This window comes from Periplaneta americana, chromosome 16 (assembly GCF_040183065.1).
Source record: "Periplaneta americana isolate PAMFEO1 chromosome 16, P.americana_PAMFEO1_priV1, whole genome shotgun sequence".
Classification (NCBI taxonomy): Eukaryota; Metazoa; Arthropoda; class Insecta; order Blattodea; family Blattidae; genus Periplaneta; species Periplaneta americana.
In genome coordinates, this window is record NC_091132.1 from 38,817,336 (window position 1) to 38,836,275 (window position 18,940).

Sequence of the window (18,940 nt, forward strand, 5' to 3'; positions counted from 1 at the left end):
TTGTTTCATCCTGCAATGGAAATGAAGGGTGGTGCCCTTGTGAAACAGGACGGGGCCCTATCTCCTATGGGTGTGGCAGTTGCTGCGTCCTGTACGCTGGCTATCGCAAGAAAACAACTCCATGAGGGAATCAACACGAAATGTCATGTCAGCGGCCGTCACGAATTTATACTACAGAATGCACAAAAAGTTCCTATCCTATTACAGAACACATTTCATTCCAGACTAACGTAAATCCAGAGGCATAATTAAAAGTTCGCACAGAGAATGCTTTCAGTTTGGCATCCATATAAATGTCAATGTATTTCTAGGTTCTTGGTATTGCAGCGAGCCACGGGCGTAGCTCAGTCGACTGAGGCGCTTGCCAACCGAACCGTTGTTGCGTTACGAATAAATATATTTGTGCGAGATCGTGCGTATTTGCTTGTTTTCCGCACAGAACCAATACGCGGTAAGTGTGAAATACCACATTCAGTATTCCCAACGTAACACACATAACAATTTCCCTCTTCTTACCGCTTAAGCGCGACATTCATTTTACTGCTTTAGGCTTTTAACATATTATTTTTAGAGACATTTAACATAGTAATAATTATAAATTGGAAACTTACCACTGCAATTTCACCTAAATTGCAATGTTAATTATTGTTTTTAAATATTTGCAAAAATTAAGTAAAGTCTACTACTCCACGAAACTTATTGCATTCCTGATACAAGTAACATTAAGGAAGCCGTGAAAAAATAAAAAAGATTCCAGATGCCGATGTTATTACTGCAATATGTTATATAAATAATATTGTTAAAATATTAAAATGAAAAATAAATCATTACATAACCTTACCGTTTGTTTTAAGTTCGCATTTATAGACTGGGGGGAAAAAAAAGACAGATGTATATCACGGTCTGCTGGAGTATAGTAAACACAGAAAACATTTTACAGCAACAATGTTGAAGAAAGATATTTTGGTGTTCCGAAGTTGGCGTCATTAAACAGAAACCAACATGGAGATTTCATTGCAACTAATTATAAATTCGTCTTTCGTCTTTCAGGTATGTAATAAACGATCTTCACACAAAATAATGTACGATACACGAGCGGTATGTTTGTTTTCATGTTCTCGGAAATTAAAAAAGCTCAACTACGTTTCGCTTTTTCAATCTTTTCCTCGACCATGAAAACGTCAACATACCGCTCTTGTAACGTATATTACTATTAAAGCACGAAACTGAAATTCTTTCAATAATTTATTGTCATTGTGTACGCTAAAGTAATTCGTCTGCACAGAATAATTTATATATCGATTGTCATTGATCCCTTAAATTGACTTATCATATTTGGAAATAAATTAATGGCTTTCCCGAAACATTCTATGTTTCATATAAAATAATTTTTATCTCAGAAAGGAAGCAAAAACGACCAAAATTCTACTAAAGTTTTTTGTTTGAAATATCTCAAAGAATAAACCCCTGAAATTAATATTATTTGCGGTTCTTTCCGTAGAATCGGCTAACCTTTATCATCAAACATGGAGTAACTATTTGTGAAACAACGTAGGACTACTTTTTTTCTTGTTAACCACTTTCCCTTTGCATATAGAACATATTCATATTTTTTGTTATTTGAATGCAAACTTTATTTTGGTCAGTGTTATGTTCTGAGTAGTGTCCTGACTTTGAACAATCCGATACATTAACATACTTAGGTTATACTTTGTTGTTACTTACTTACTTACTTAGGGGCTTTTAAGGAACCCGGAGGTTCATTGCCGCCCTCATATAAGCCCGCCATTGGTCCCTATCCTGAGCAATATTAATCCATTCTCTATCATCATATCCCACCTCCCTCAAATCCATTTAATATTATCTTCCCATCTACGTCTCGGCCTCCCTAAAGGTCTTCTTCCCTCCGGCCTCCCAACTAACACTCTATATGCATTTCTAGATTCGCCCATACGTGCTACATCCCCTGCCCATCTCAAACGTCTGGATTTAATGTTCCTAATTATGTCAGGTGAAGAATACAATGCGTGCAGTTCTGTGTTGTGTAACTTCCTCCATTCTCCTGTAACTTCATCCCTCTTAGCCCCAAATATTTTCCTAAGCACATTATTCTCAAACATCCTTAACCTATGTTCCTCTCTCAAAGTGAGAGTCCAAGTTTCACAACCATAAAGAACAACCGGTAATATAACTGTTTTATAAATTCTAACTTTCAGATTTTTTGGCAGCAGACTGGATGATAAAAGCTTTTCAACCGAATAATAACAGGCATTTCCCATATATATTCTATGTTTAATTTCCTCCCGAGTATCATTTATATTTATTACTGTTGCTCCAAGATATTTGAACTCCTCCACCTCTTCAAAAGATAAATTTCCAATTCTTATATTTCCATTTCGTACAATATTCTGGTCACGAGACATAATCATATACTTTGTCTTTTCGGGATTTACTTCCAAACCTATCTCTTTACTTGCTTCCAGTAAAATTCCCGTATTTTCCCTAATAGTTTGTGTATTTTCTCCTAACATATTCACGTCATCCGCATAGACAAGCAGCTGATGTAACCCGTTCAATTCCAAACCCTTTCTGTTATCCTGAACTTTCCTAATGGCATATTCTAGAGCAAAGTTAAAAAGTAAAGATGATAGTGCATCTCCTTGCTTTAGCCCACAGTGAATTGGAAAAGCACCTGACAGAATCTGACCTAACTCTGCTGCACGTTCAGAGACACATTTTAATTAATCGAACTAGTTTCTTGGGAATACCAAATTCAATAAGAATATCATATAAAACTTCTCTCTTAACCGAGTCATATGCCTTTTTGAAATCTATGAATAACTTATGTACTGTACCCTTATACTCCCATTTTTTCTCCATTATCTGTCGAATACAAAATATTTGGTCAGTAGTTGATCTATTACGCCTAAAAACACACTGATGATCCCCAATAATTTCATCTACATATGGAGTTAATCTTCTCAAAAGTATATTGGACAAAATTTTGTACGACGTCAACAAAAGTGATATTCCTCGAAAATTACTACAGTAACTTTGTTGGTAACAACAAAAATACACAGTTACGCATATTTTGTGCACGTTCTTGCATTACACTTTGATTGGGAAACATTACACCTAACCGCCCTATAGTATGTCTGACAGACAACTTGAATGAATGCTGCGTTATATGTATGCCCCACTTACCTGGGATCAGGCTACCGCAGCTATCGGATTTGTTTGTTCCTACCTTCGATGGTTATGCTTCTTGAAAAGATAATGGAAATGGCGATTGATGCTACATTAGTAGGAGCGAAAGGAAGTCTCTGTTGTGGAGGTAAAGAAAACATTTTAGCGAACAGCTCCTCTCAAAGGTATAAAACCTCTTCCTATAATACGTGCATTATATACGATTAATATTGTTTGAAAGACGAAGTTTATGATTATGTTGATAATGATGATGGTGATGATGATAAGCGAGTTTCGTTAACTAATAATGGAATGAATATTTCATTATTTTTTCTTTTATCAACATTTCTAACCCACTCTTCATTAACTCAACTCGACTACCGGTACCACTATTCTTCTGGTAAAAATTATGAAGATACTTGTAAATAAACGTGTACTTGGCGGATCTTTAGTCACATGATCAAGATAGCAACATATACTAACTTCAGAAAACTCAAGTTTAATAAAGAAAATAACCTAGATACTGCTGGTAATATAACACAATCTCACCAGATTCGTCTCAGGAAACGCCAATACTTGTAAAAAACAGAGGATCTCAACAATTATTATTATTATTATTATTATTATTATTATTATTATTATTATTATTATTATTATTATTATTATTGTTGTTGTTGTTGTTGTATAACCGACAAATGAGCACAGCATGGTAATATGATTGACGTTTCGTATCATGGATTTGTCAGGATTTTAAGTTTACACTTCCACTTGTTTTCATTTTGTTATTATTATTATTATTATTATTATTATTATTATTATTATTATTATTATTATTATTGTTGTTGTATAACCGACAAATGAGCACAGCATGGTAATATGATTGACGTTTCGTATCATGGATTTGTCAGGATTTTAAGTTTACACTTCCACTTGTTTTCATTTTGTTATTATTATTATTATTATTATTATTATTATTATTATTATTATTATTATTATTATTGTTGTTGTATAACCGACAAATGAGCACAGCATGGTAATATGATTGACGTTTCGTATCATGGATTTGTCAGGATTTTAAGTTTACACTTCCACTTGTTTTCATTTTATTATTATTATTATTATTATTATTATTATTATTATTATTATTATTATTATTATTATTATTATTATTATAACTATGATCAAAATGTCGAAGCCTGTATGCCAGACGTCATGATCTCGATTACTTATTCTTATGTAAGGTCCTTAAGTCTCTCGTGGCTCCGACTTAAAGAACGTAGAACTTTACACTCTTTGTCTTTACTCTTTCGAATTCTGCACACTTCAACACCAAATTACCTTTCGTCTCGTTTCTCTTATCTATACTCTAACCACGACGTAAATACCAGATCACTTATCTGTGGCACGCTAAGTATACCTCTTCATAGAACATCTTGTTATTCATCATCTTTTACAATATCCACCTCGCGTCAATGGAATTCCTTGTCACAAAGTATTAGGGGCTGCAAGACAATAAACACCTTTAAGAACAGCTTAAAAGATAACCTTATTAGCATTTCACTCCAATCATACTGATTTAAACTATCACTGACTACATTGTTACTTTTTTTCTTTAGACATCATCCTGATTGTGCTGTATTTAAATTGTCTCGTAATAATCTCTTTCTATTATCTAATATTATTTGAAATATATTAACGTTCTATGTATTTTAGTTTAATTCTGCTACACAGTTTATTTGAGTGTTTAATTAATAGTTCATAGTATTTTGTTGTTTAATTTGTAAATAACTTTTGTATACATGTAACTCTCATCTAAATCAAATTGTTGGATTCTTTGTAAGTTCATGCATATGTATATACACTTTTTGCTGGTTGAGTGGAAGAGAAGGCCTTACGGCCTTAACTCTGCCAGCTAAAATAAATCATTATTATTATTATTATTATAAAGGTGACATTAATTGTCAATCTTTCTTAAATAGTGTCAGCCTTCGTATTCCTATGAAGGACATGAGACATCACAAACTCTTCTATATTAGAAATTCTAAATCTTCCTCGCCGGTCTCCAGATGTATTAAACATGCTAACTTACATGTAGGCGATTTCGATCCATTCAATGTATACAAGTATTAGAATATGGCAATGTCTTTGTTAATATCATTTGCATAATCCTTATACACAAATTGGTAGTATGAATCAACTTCTTTCCCTAATATTTTATAGTTTTAATTCTTGTAAATTAATTATTGTAATCTATGTTCTTTATTTTTTTGTTAACTCAAGTATTTATTTGTACCATATTTGTTCATTTTAACGTATTAATTGTATCACTGATCTGGAATTTATTGGCCAATGGCTGTTGTCCAGCACATAAATATCAATAAATAAATATATTATTATTATTATTAATACATTATTATTATTATTATTATTATTATTATTATTATTATTATTATTATTATTAGTATTATTATGTTCCTATATTTCTGTTATTGTGTTGCTATTGTTTTAATACTGGTTGAATAGAAGAGAAAGCTTTACGTCCTTAACTCTGACAGTAGAAATAAATCTACTACTACTACTACTACTACTACTACTACTACTACTACTACTGCTACTACCACTACTACTACTACTACTACTACTACTACTACTACTGCTACTACCACTACTACTACTACTACTACTACTACTGCTACTACCACTACTACTACTACTACTACTGCTACTACCACTACTACTACTACTACTACTACTACTACTACTGCTACTACCACTACTACTACTACTACTACTACTACTACTGCTACTACCACTACTACTACTACTACTACTACTACTACTACTACTACTACTGCTACTACCACTACTACTACTACTACTACTACTGCTACTACCACTACTACTACTACTACTACTACTACTGCTACTACCACTACTACTACTGCTACTACTACTACTACTACTACTGCTACTACCACTACTACTACTACTACTACTACTACTACTACTACTGCTACTACCACTACTACTACTACTACTACTACTACTACTACTACTACTACTACTACTACTACTGTGGTGTACTACACATCACATCCAGTTAACCTTTTTTTACCTGATTTCGTATTGTTAATTGCTAAATTAAATGAACAAGAATTTTGATAATCCGGTTACGACTTTTAAAATTATCCCTAGCATCTGAAAAAAAAAAAAAACAAATATATACAGGTTCAAATTTTCACCTTAAAATCTCAGTTTTACGATTCATTTGGCCGAAAATCTGGAAGAAACGTTATGCCTTTGCTGGCATCCAAGACAATGGAATTTTGCTCTTTGAAAAAAGAAACTAAAATTATTATTATTATTATTATTGTTATTATTATTATTACTACTATTATCATCATAATTAGTATTATCATTATTATTGTCATCATTCCTCTGAGAGAGGAACATAGGTTAAGGGCGTTTGAGAATAAGATGCTTAGGAAAATATTTGGGGCTAAGCGGGATGAAGTTACAGGAGAATGGAGAAAGTTACACAATGCAGAACTTAACGCATTGTATTCTTCACCTGTCATAATTAGGAACATTAAATCCAGACGTTTGAGATGGGCAGGGCATGTAGCATTTATGGGCGAATCCAGAAATGCATATAGAGTGTTAGTTGGGAGACCAGAGGGAAAAAGAGCTTTGGGGAGGTCGAGACGTAGATGGGAGGATAATATTAAAATGGATTTGAGGGAGGTGGGATATGATGATAGAGACTGGATTAATCTTGCACAGGATAGGGACCGATGGCGGGCTTATGTGAGGGCGGCAATGAACCTTCGGGTTCTTTACAAGCCATTTGTAAGTAAGTATTATTGTCATCATTATTATCATTATTATTATCATTATTATTATTACTATTATCATCATAATTATTATTATTATCATTATTATTAATATATTATTATCATTATCATTATTATTATTATCATTATTATTATTATTATTATTATTATTATTATTATTATTATTATTATTATTATTATTATTATTATTATTATTATTAACTGTATAATGTTCCTGTATTTCTGTTATTGTGTTGCTATTGTTTTAACACTGGTTGAGTAGAAGAGAAGGCTTTATGGCCTTAACTCTGCCAGTAGAAATAAATATACTACTAATATTGCTATTACGGCGTGCTACACGTCACATCCAGTTAACCTTGTTTTACCTGATTTCGTATTGTTAATTGCTAAATTAAATGAACAAGAATTGATGATCCGGTTACGACTTTTAAAATTAACCTTAGCATCTGAAAAAAATATATACAGGTTCAAATTTTCACCTTAACATCTCAGTTTTACGATTCATTTGGCCGAAAATCTCGAAGAAACGTTATGCTTCTGCTGGTATCCAAGACCATGGAATTTTGCTCTTTGAAAAAAGAAACTAAAATGAAGTCTCTGAAGAGAGTTTGCTTGTCTTCCACGTCTTTGTGTACAGCCATCGGATTTTTCGTGTTTGATGTACTCATAGTTCTAGCACAAAAGGATTGAAATTCCATCGAATTTTCTGTTCGTCCTATAGAACAACCTTGTGAGCGACCTGGGCCTCATCATATCAGAGCGTTGGAATTCTTTGAACTTGAGCCGTCTTGAAATAATACTTCACTATATTTGGGACATTCCTAAAATATAAGTATTTCACGAAAACACTGGTATTTCCAGAACAGTGATTCTACCTTCAAAATAATTTAAGTTAGGCATGATAATATCCCACAACTGCAGCTAAGTCGATTAGTTAACTTTATATTCCGTAGCACCTTAAGGGGAGGCAGAGGTGAAATTTTCGAACAAAACTGAAGAAAAAATGAAAATTTGGTTTTTTCAATTTTTATTATCTTTATTTTCATATTCCGATGTTAGTTTTTGATTTTGTGCCCTTAAAAGTATGAAATTAAAACCAAGATAACTGTATTACTATATTATTTCCATAATAAACTAATACTTATCATTATTTATATACCTTCTCTGAACATATAAATAAAAATAAATATTTAAAATTTCTTACAATATGGTGCATGGAGCATTTTATATCAAACTATATAAAGTTTTATAAAATCTATACTAATAATAAATCTGTAGCCGAAATTTTTCTGGTAATTTTCGATTTTCCAAAAATAATTGGTCCTAACATATATAATTAACCACCCTGAAACCGAAAATCGCTTTTTTGAAATTTTTGTTTGTATGTCTGTCTGTCTGTCTGTCTGTCTAGATGTTTGTTACCTTTTCACGCAATAATAGCTGAACGGAGTTTGATGAAAATTGGAATATAAATTAAGTTCGTTGTAACTTAGATTTTAGGCTATATGGCATTCAAAATACTTTATTTAAACGGGGGTTATAAGGGGGCCTGAATTAAATGAACCGAAATATCTCGCTTATTGTTGCTTTTTATAAAAAATGTTACATAACAAAAGTTTCTTTGAAAATGATTTCCGATAAGTTTTATTCTATGCAAAATTTTGATAGGACTGATATTTAATTATATACAAGATTTATAAAATAACAATACAATACATTTTCACCGCCGCCTCAGATTGTAGCGTTGTCGTTCCTGCAATAACTCGTATGTGCAAAGTATAAAATTTTTGGAAAAAACACATTTATTCATTCCATGGCAATGGTACATAGCAGATCGTGAATTCTTACATTTTCGAAAGAAAGAAATATGTTTTTTGTTTTTGAATGCCAGGCGTTTGACAATAAATCATTTGATCTCTTGCACTCCAATATTTTTCAAAGATATTATCATGGTCAGCCAATGAAGCACAGATTTTGAGGTAGAAAGAAATATAATAAATATATCACTATATATGCTGTATCACTATTTAAGTTATTTGAAGGGTTCGGAACCATAGTGGGCCAAGCGCCATTTACTGAAGACGTAGAAAACAATGATTAAAATTAAGTTATTACCACAATCCAATGGAAACATATAGCAAGTAATATAAAGTATACACATTAAAATTAAATGATATGTCAATCTTCATTAAACTATGGTTGCATGTAATCTATACTAATAATAAATCTGTAGCCGAAATTTTTCTGGTAATTTTCGATTTTCCAAAAATAATTGGTCCTAACATATATAATTAACCACCCTGAAACCGAAAATCGCTTTTTTGAAATTTTTGTTTGTATGTCTGTCTGTCTGTATGTTTGTTACCTTTTCACGCGATAATGGATCAACGGATTTCGATGAAAATTGGAATATAAATTATGTTCGTTGTAACTTAGATTTTAGGCTATATGGCATTCAAACTACATTATTTAAAAGGGGGTTATAAGGGGGCCTGAATTAAATAAATCGAAATATCTCGCTTATTATTGACTTTTATGAAAAATGTTACATAACAAAAGTTTCTTTAAAAATAAGTTGCTATAAGTTTTATTCCTTGAACAATTTTGATGGGACTGATATTTAATGAGATAAATGAGTTTTAAAATTAAAATAACTGCCATCTAAGGCCGTATAATGAAATAAAAAACAAATGACTTCGTCTATAAGGGGCCTTGAACAGCCACAATCGAAAGCTATGATGATAGCCTACAGAGAATGTTTCTGTGTTTGTATGAAGTAATATCGGAAGCTAAATTAACGGATTTGTATAAGTAATTATCATTTCATCATTGGAAAGTGTAGTTTCTCTAGATGGACATAATGCTATAATGTTATTACAGTAACGTCTGATATAATATAATGTAATATAATATAATATAATATAATATAATATAATATAATATAATATAATATAATATAATATATGTAATGTAATATTATATAATATAATTTAAGTTATTTGAAGGGTTCACAACCATACTGGGCCAAACGCCATTTACTGAATACGTAGAAAACAAGAGTTAAAATTAAGTTATTAGGCCTACCATAATTCAATGGAAACCTATAACAAGTAAAATAAAATATACACATTAAATCTAAATGATGTCAATCTTCATTAAATTATGGTTGCATGTAATAAAAATTAAGAAACATGTTAAAGGAATTGTCATTGCACCAATGAGTGGTCTCTGGACCAAAATGATCGCATTTTAATTATTTGGATGCAATTTAAATTAAGTAACATATTAAACGATTTATCCTTCCATCAAACACGAATGTTCCCTGGATCAAATGTCCTATTTTAATTATGTAATTACTTGATATTTATTTCTAACGGGTGCAGCGGAGCGCACGGGTACGGCTAGTAACAAATAAGAAACATGTTAAAGGAATTGTCATTGCACAAAATGATTGCTCTCTGAACAAAGATGATCGCATTTTAATTATTTAAATACAATTTAAATTACGTAACATATTAAACGATTTATCCTTCTATCAAACACGGATGTTCCCTGGATCAAACGTCCTATTTTAATTATGTAATTACTTTATATTTATTTCTAATGGGTGCAGCGGAGCGCACGGGTACGGAACTATTGTAATAAGAAAGTTGAAACTTGGTATGTCCATTACTAAAAACATACTTAGTATCCATGATCAATTTCAAAGAAATCGGATAAATTTTGTGGATATTGAAATATTCATCTCTGCCTCCCCTCAAAAAGTGAAGCGGATTTCTGCTAAAACTTATACATCTCAGCTAATTTATTGTCCTTTAATAATACACCTTCTGCACAGCATTCCTAATTATAAAGACGTATTTTAATATAGAATTTACTGTATGACTGACTATGAAACTAGCGGGCCCGAGTTGAAATTCTGGTTGAGGTTTTTTACCGAGGTTTTCCCTCAACCCATTAAGAACAAATGCTGGATAACTTTGGGCGCTGAACCCTGGACTCATTTCGGCAGCATTATTATCTTCATCTCACTCAGACGTTACATAACTATGGAAGTTGATAAAGCATCGTAAAATAATCATGTAAATATATATAGGTATATAGCATTTATTAATTATTTGAAAGAAAATATTATATTAACTAACATTTTATATTTATTTTTTAATTCATGATTTTTCTCCTCAGGGGCAGGTCTTTCACTGCAAACCTGTCATTCTCCAGTCTTTTCTATCTTCCGCCTTTCTCTTAGTCTCTACATAAGATCCGTGTATCTTAATGTAGTCTATCATCTGATATCTCCTCCTGCCCCGAAATTTCTTCCTTTCACCATTCCTTCCAGTGCATTCTTGAGGGGCAGATCTTTGACTGCAGACCCAGCATTCTCCAATCTTCCTTACTTTCCGCCTTCCTCTTAGTCTCCACATACGATCCATATATCTTTATGTTGTCTATCATATGATACCTTATTCTGCCTCGAACTCTTTTGTCTTCTTCCTATCAGTTTTAGATTATTCTTTCTTCACCCACTCTTTCCAACACAGCTTCGTTTCTTATTCTGTCAGTCCATTTCACACGCTCCATTCTTCTTCATATTCACATTTCAAATGCTTCTAGTCGTTTCTCTTCACTTAGTCGTAATGTCCATGTTTATAATCCTTACAAAGCCACACTCTATACACATCAATAGTCTCTTCCTTAGTTTCTTTTCCTGAGGTCCGCACAAAATGTTCTCTTTTCTATTAAAAGCTTTCTGGGCCATTGCTATCCTCCTTTTGAGTTACTGGCAGCAGCTCATGTTACTGCTTATGCTACACCCCAAGTATTTGAAGCTGTCCACTTGTTAATTTCGAATTCGCAAGTTTACATTCTTTATTATTCTTCTGATGGCCATGGTCTTCGTCATGACAAGTTTTCAAGTATTCAAATCTCTATCTACCTACTTAATGCAATTATTAGGCTATATGTCGTCAATTCACCGCTACTATTCCTAAGGTCCGCAGAAAATTTTCCCGTTTCTATTAAAAGCTTTCTGGGCCATTGCTATCCTCCTTTTGACTTCCTGGCAGCAGCTCATGTTACTGCTTATGCTACACCCCAAGTATTTGAAGCTATCCACTTGTTCATTTCGAATTCGCAAGTTTACCTTCTTTATTTTTCTTCTGATAACCATAGTCGTCATGACAAAAAAGTTTTCAAGTGCGCAAATCTATATATACCTACTTAATACAATTATTAGGCTATATGTCGTCAATTCACCGCTACTATTCCTAAGGTCCGCAGAAAATTTTCCCGTTTCTATTAAAAGCTTTCTGGGCTATTGCTATCCTCCTTTTGAGTTCCTGGCAGCAGCTCATGGTACTGCTTATGCTACACCCCAAGTATTTGAAGCTGTCCATTTGTTCATTTCGAATTCGCAAGTTTACTTTCTTTATTTTTCTTCTGATAACATGGTCTTCGTCATGACAAACTCGTTTTCAAGTATTCAAATCTGTATCTACCTACTTAATACAATTATTAGGCTATATGTCGTGAATTCACCGCTACTAAAGACATTTTCACTGTAAAAATAAAGAAAACTTTTATAAATAACACTTAAAGATTTATAAATCTAGTATCATGTAATACAATATCAATTGATGAGTTTGCTAACACGACGCTTGTTAAACATGAATATAGCGTTAGTGAATAATTGGCGAGTGGAGTGCAAAATCTCTGTATTAATTTCCAGCATGGCAATCATTTCCCTTATATACACAGTGACAAAAATTAAAAGTGTTTTTTAATTTGTCGAAAAGTTTTATAATTTCTAAGAACCTCAGACTTCCCAGATCGAAATGTTTACAACATTATTTATTATTACTTGCGAACTAAATTTCTAACACAAAGGGATGAGAGATCAGCATTACGGTAAAATGAACCCATCCAAATGATGCTTATTGTGTTGAGAACTTTAGACAATAACTGTGGTATAGTTCCGCAATTGACTTCAAGCTTCAAGGAGCAAGCGAGTGGATCACAAAATAACGTTGCCTGCTGCAGCTGATGCTGAAGTTCCTCTAACAAGTGATAAGACAAAGGGCTCAAACTGTTCTTCGAAACCGAAAAGTGCTTTCACTTTGAACCTAGATCTTCTGCCTTCACAAAATTTCTCCTCGACCTCAAGAACTTCCTAGTTTTGTTTGTATTCCCAAAACAATCAGGGATTTCGATTGAGTCTCGCCTTTAGAATCAACATCACAGGAACACAAAACCGAAGAGAATGTCTTCCTTTCTCGCTTTTCAGAATCTCGTGTGGCCTTCCGTTCTATTCACATCGAGTTGCTTAAGTGTAAATTACTGCAATAATTGAGTTAGTATTTTCACATTCGTAACTATTGATGTGGAATAGCAACGGTATAAAGCTGTAGATATAAAGAATATATATATATATATATATATATATATATATATATATATATATATATAATGTATGAAACAAAAGGTATGAATTCTTTAAGATTAGTTGAACCAAAATGCAACACTGCTACAGTATTTAATCATAGTAGTAATTTAGGTCCAAGAATATATAACAAATTTATATTTAAATATCCTAATCTTGTCAATTCTAATAGTTCTAGTATTAAATTTGAAAAGTTATGTATGGATTTTGTAAAGGTTGAAAAATTGTAAATTTAAATTTATATATTATAATTGCATAGTAGACATAAGACAAATTGCATTGCATACTTATGAATTTCAATTCAGGAATCCGCCCCTGAGCACGAGTTCTACTCTTTCAGGGGCGAGCTAAAGTTTTTCTTTATATATTATATTTTATGTTACAATTATTAGCAAAATAAAAAAAAATGTTCTTAAAAATATATAGCTGTCATTGAAAATAAGGAGACAGATGGGACAAAACTAAAGGACAAAGAATCGTCCTGAGAAAGACTTGTAAAGAATTGAAGGAACGGTTGTAACGATGGAAGTAGGTCTGATTTTAAGTCATATCTCTGTAGACTGTAGATTTTCAAACACCGTTTATATCTTCCAGCTGCAAAATAAAAACAGTACCAGCAGTAACTGTTGAATAGATATAAGAGTATTATTTCTGTATGTACTGTATTCTAACCTATCTTCATTTTCTTCCAATAACAATCCAACCTTTGCTTCTTTAATCGATATTTTTTTCTTTATATTCATCTGATTCTTCAAAATCACTCTTTCTTGACTTATAATTTTCTATCACAGGCTCATTATCTTAATAATATGCAAAATAAAGAAGTTTAGCATCGAAAGCAGCCGCCATTTTGACAACAGATAAACACGCCATTTTTGGTTTAAAGCTACGAATGACTGCGTAATAAATTAACGCTGGATGTAATGATGCCACAAAACACAGCAAAAATATCTTCTTTTTAACAAAGGAAATCAGATGGTGTATTCACTCACAAATTCAAAGTTATAGATCTCACAACTCTTTAAGTAGTTTGCAAAAAAATCCGCTCACGTCCGCAGTGAACAAAATTTATGTTACAATATATCTTCTGTCATGTATACTGTATCATAAAAATCACATTTGTCGCTGATATAATTTCGTGATAAGTTTAAATAAATATATGACGAAATTAGCCGAGTTTGCTCTAAAACTATAAATCAATTTATTATCTTCGCAATATACAGAGTGGTTGTAATGTAATTGTGCAGATTTTAACAGCTTATTCCTTGAGTCAAGTACAACAAAAATTTCTAATATCATATTAGTCCCAAATGAATACATTTCTCAGAAAAAAAATTTCTAAAAGTTAACACCGTATTACTCGGTAAGCACTATCCGCACGATTCTGATTTTTACTCTTATCATTAATGAAATTGATAAGGAATGATCTGTCCCTTTGCAGTTATCAATAACATATAAGGTTTTCTTGCAAATTAAATAAAATGATTAACATGTATCGTTATTTCCTGCCTTTGGGAAGTCTGGAAATCCTACTGGGGTGAGTAAGGGACGGAACCATACTGTTCAGACCGAATACGTGTGTGCTTTCGTACGTGAGCTGGCAACGCGCTGTTACCAAACCACAGTCTAGTATATACAGTCACGAAGCTTGAGTTTATGAGGGTACTAGGAACAATAGACTGTGCAGGTACTATTTCGCATTGTCTGTAATGAGGCGATAGTAGCGATCCTAGTGGTTAGCAACTATCTACGGATGCATATTTACTACGTATTGAGCTTCGTGACTGTATATACTAGACTGTGACCAAACTACGCGCACTTTCAGTCTAATTTTCTAATAAAATTAACCTCGCACTTAATTACAATAAGCATAATATGCTATTATCCCTTTCAATCTGCACAGTTGTCTGAATTACACTCTGTACGTAGTAAGTCTGAGTTCTTATACAATCTTAAGATAGACATCTAAATAATTAGGTGGATGTGTTCGCAGGAGACGAAGAAGATGCGAGTCCGCGAAGGTACACCGAATCCCGAGGATGAAGATGCTGTGGAATTGTCTTGTGATGACATCTTGGCCTCGCCGGAGATGGATAAGACGAAGGACCACCAAAATGATATGGACGAAACACATCACGATAAGGAGTTGGAGGAGTTAATGGCTGTGGAGTCTACAGCTCAAGCTTGCATCATGCACGCGCTTCGCATTGTAAGTTATGCTACAGCATGTTTCAAATCATGTTTTACAAAATAACCTTCCACATCAGATTGAAATCATATTTGATTAATTGTATACGAAATCTAGCCTACAGAAGTGTTGCTGCCAGTGAGAATTATAAGAAAGAAAATAAGTAATAATAATAATAATAATAATAATAATAATAATAATAGTAATGGCTTTATTTAACCTGGCAGAGTTAAGGCCGTAAGGCCTTCTCTTACACTCAACCAGGATTGAAACTTGCTTACACAGTTGAACATAAAACTGAATCGGAATTAAGTAATTACAGTAAATTCTGTGTGATCCGTTGCTATGTCGTCCGTCCGCTTCGTCGTCCGGCATTCACGTGATTTCATAGGCCACGCCTTACTGCAAGACGGTACGGAAATTAGTTAACTATCCCTCCATCGTCTGCATAATCGATATGAGTAAAAACGATAAGAAAATATTTGTGAACATTTGAATAATACAGTAATTGAATCACCGATTACAATAGTTACAATCAGTATATTTTTAAATTTATTCCAATTAACATCAAGGGAAGCTTATTTGCCCCTGATGCATTGTAGCAAGCTAATACAGTCACACGTTCTTTTTGGATTTTGAAACCAGGCGCAGTTTTGTATGATGTAGATTCTGAAGTTCTTTTCGGTAAACATTTGATATTTAAACCGGTTTCGTCACAATTGTATATCTGCTGGAGAGATAATTCTAGTTTACTCACCAAATCTCGGAATGTAGTTTTTTCTTCAGCTACAACGGTATCAGCTGACATCCTCTCTCCACAAATTGCAAGTGGACGAACACCATACTTTTCCCTCCACATTGACAGCCACCCATCACTAGCAGAGAAATTATCGCCTCCATGTTTCTTAAGCATATCAAGTGCTTTCTCTTTCAGAATCGGACCAGATAGTGGAGTACCTTTCCTTCTTTGTTCTTGAAACCATAGAAATAGTTCCTTATCGTATTTGAAAACATTAGACTGCTTCAATGTACGGCGCTTGTCATTAGAGCTCGTGGATGCACAACATTCTTCCAATGCAGCCCGATTACGCTTCCAGTCATGAATTGTACTTCTTGGGATAGCAGAAATAGTTTCCCCTTCATCCAGCCGCTTCAAAATATCCAATTTGTATTTTAAAAAATAACTAAACTTCGAGCGTTTATCAGTAAATATCTTAGAAAGCATAGTGAACTTCTTCCACGCACAACAACCTTGATTTACTGAAAGCACGACGGGGTTGCAAATAGGGGAGGAAAAAAGTATATAGCGGGGAGGAAGAAGGCACGTACTGGACTGTGAGTAGCCAATAATAATTACCTACCCTACTGTCCGGATGAGAGAGAAGTTACTGTACATACTGATACAATTTAGGTACATAATGAGATCAAAAGAGGTAGTTACACTTGGGATATAACACAAAATTTACCTTTCTACATCTTCTTCTTCTTCTTCTTCTTCTTCTTCTTCTTCTTCTTGAGGAAAGTTTTCACCTGTCGTTAACCCCTTGACCATATATAACACATTTATCAGCCTAATACTGTTTCAAGACAGCAATTTATATCTATTTCTGTATGCTGCCATCTAGCGACTGCAAAAAACATCACGTTACAACCCTGATGAAATTGCATGGAATAATAGCTTGCAACTATACTCCCATCTAGCGGCCGTTACCAATAGTTCCTTTTCGACAGTGAAGATACTAGCGATCGTTCTCTTTATATATATTGTCATTTTATAAGATGGGAATAGCCAATCTGATATAGACCCATAATATGTGATCAGGACGTTAATGAAAATGACAGATACGTCAGAACTTGCATCACAGTAGAATAAAAATTTGTTAATAGTTGAACTACTGGTATATCAATGCATACTAAGAGCTGTATTATCGTTGAAAACCTTTGAGGAATTTCCCATTATCTTGTCAATAAAAATTCTCTTTGATAAAAACTTCGAAGACAAAATGATATTTTGGTACAGGAGTGGGTAATGACGCAAAGTCAAACATTATAGCCATGTAAAGCAAGTGTGCAACAGGAGTCTAATGAAAGATTTCAGTGGAGTTCATTTAAGACAATTTCTTAAAGGCTAATATAGCCTTTTCTTTGTTGCCTTCCTATTATCAGATATTACCAATGCAGCCAAAATCACATTGTATAACAATAATGGTAATAATAATAATAATAATAATATTTATTGATTTATTTATTTAGTTATTTATGATTGATTGATTGATCTAAAATTCATTGATTTGACTAATCAGTTTATGAGTCATGACACCTAACCTAAAAATTTATTTGGTTTGACAACATGAAATGATTACTAGGAACTCCGAAAACCGAATGTCATTTTAAAATGTATACTGTACCGTTTGTTTATTAATTAATGTTATATTAGTTAGGAATATTGTGAATTATTAAATAGGTTTAAATTTTAAATAAAAATAACCAGTAACTTTCGTTTCATAACGTTGACAGCTTCGTCAATGGCAAACGATGCTGTGAACATAACAGTTGGAAAGTAACTGCCAATTGTAATAATTATCAGTACCGAAGTCCGAAATAAAGTTGGCAAAAGAAAATTCATCCTGACAACTAGAAAATCACTAGAATTCATAGTAATAGGGAGAAAATGGTTAGGTTTCTCTCTTAGGGTATAAAGTAAGAAATCCGGGCCGTACCCAAGTTAAAGTTTTATGGTAATTTTGAAAGTTGTATCTTGTGCCTTAGAGCTCACAGTGGCAACTTTTTATGCGTTCAATTTATTTTTCATTGTACTTATCTATGTGTACATTTCAAAGCGATTGCCATCAAATGATTCTGGAAGGTCCCTTTGTTAATAAAAATAACTATCTTGAAGGCGCATAAAGACTTATACATAGATCCACTATATTTGTTAGCCTCGAAAATAGGAGATCTGTTGCTTGCATTAATCTACATGAAGCAAATGGTACTATAACTGCCTAATAAAGGCTAGTTAAATGCAGATTTTAAGCTATGTTTGGAAGTTTTTACTTATGTCTTAAAGTTCATATTGGGACCTATTATTTTTGGCATTTAACTTTTTTTGCATTGTGCCTATATATATATATATATATATATATATATATATATATATATATATATATTTTAAACCGATTTCGACCTAGTGATTCTGGAAAGTTATCTAGTTGGGAAAGGTGCATAGGGATATATACATAGAGCCCTTACGTTTCGTTAACTTCGAAAGTAGAA

At 32.9% G+C, this 18,940-nt stretch overlaps 1 protein-coding gene across 1 annotated transcript in view; it reads left to right on the forward strand.

The window, feature by feature from the left end:
- Positions 1–18,940, forward strand: part of LOC138691892 (uncharacterized) — a 1,248,967-nt gene that overhangs the window by 1,221,228 nt on the left and 8,799 nt on the right. The window contains exon 10 of the mRNA XM_069814478.1: positions 15,473–15,688. Coding sequence (XP_069670579.1) covers positions 15,473–15,688 — 216 coding nt within the window. The remainder of the gene's footprint in view (positions 1–15,472; positions 15,689–18,940) is intronic.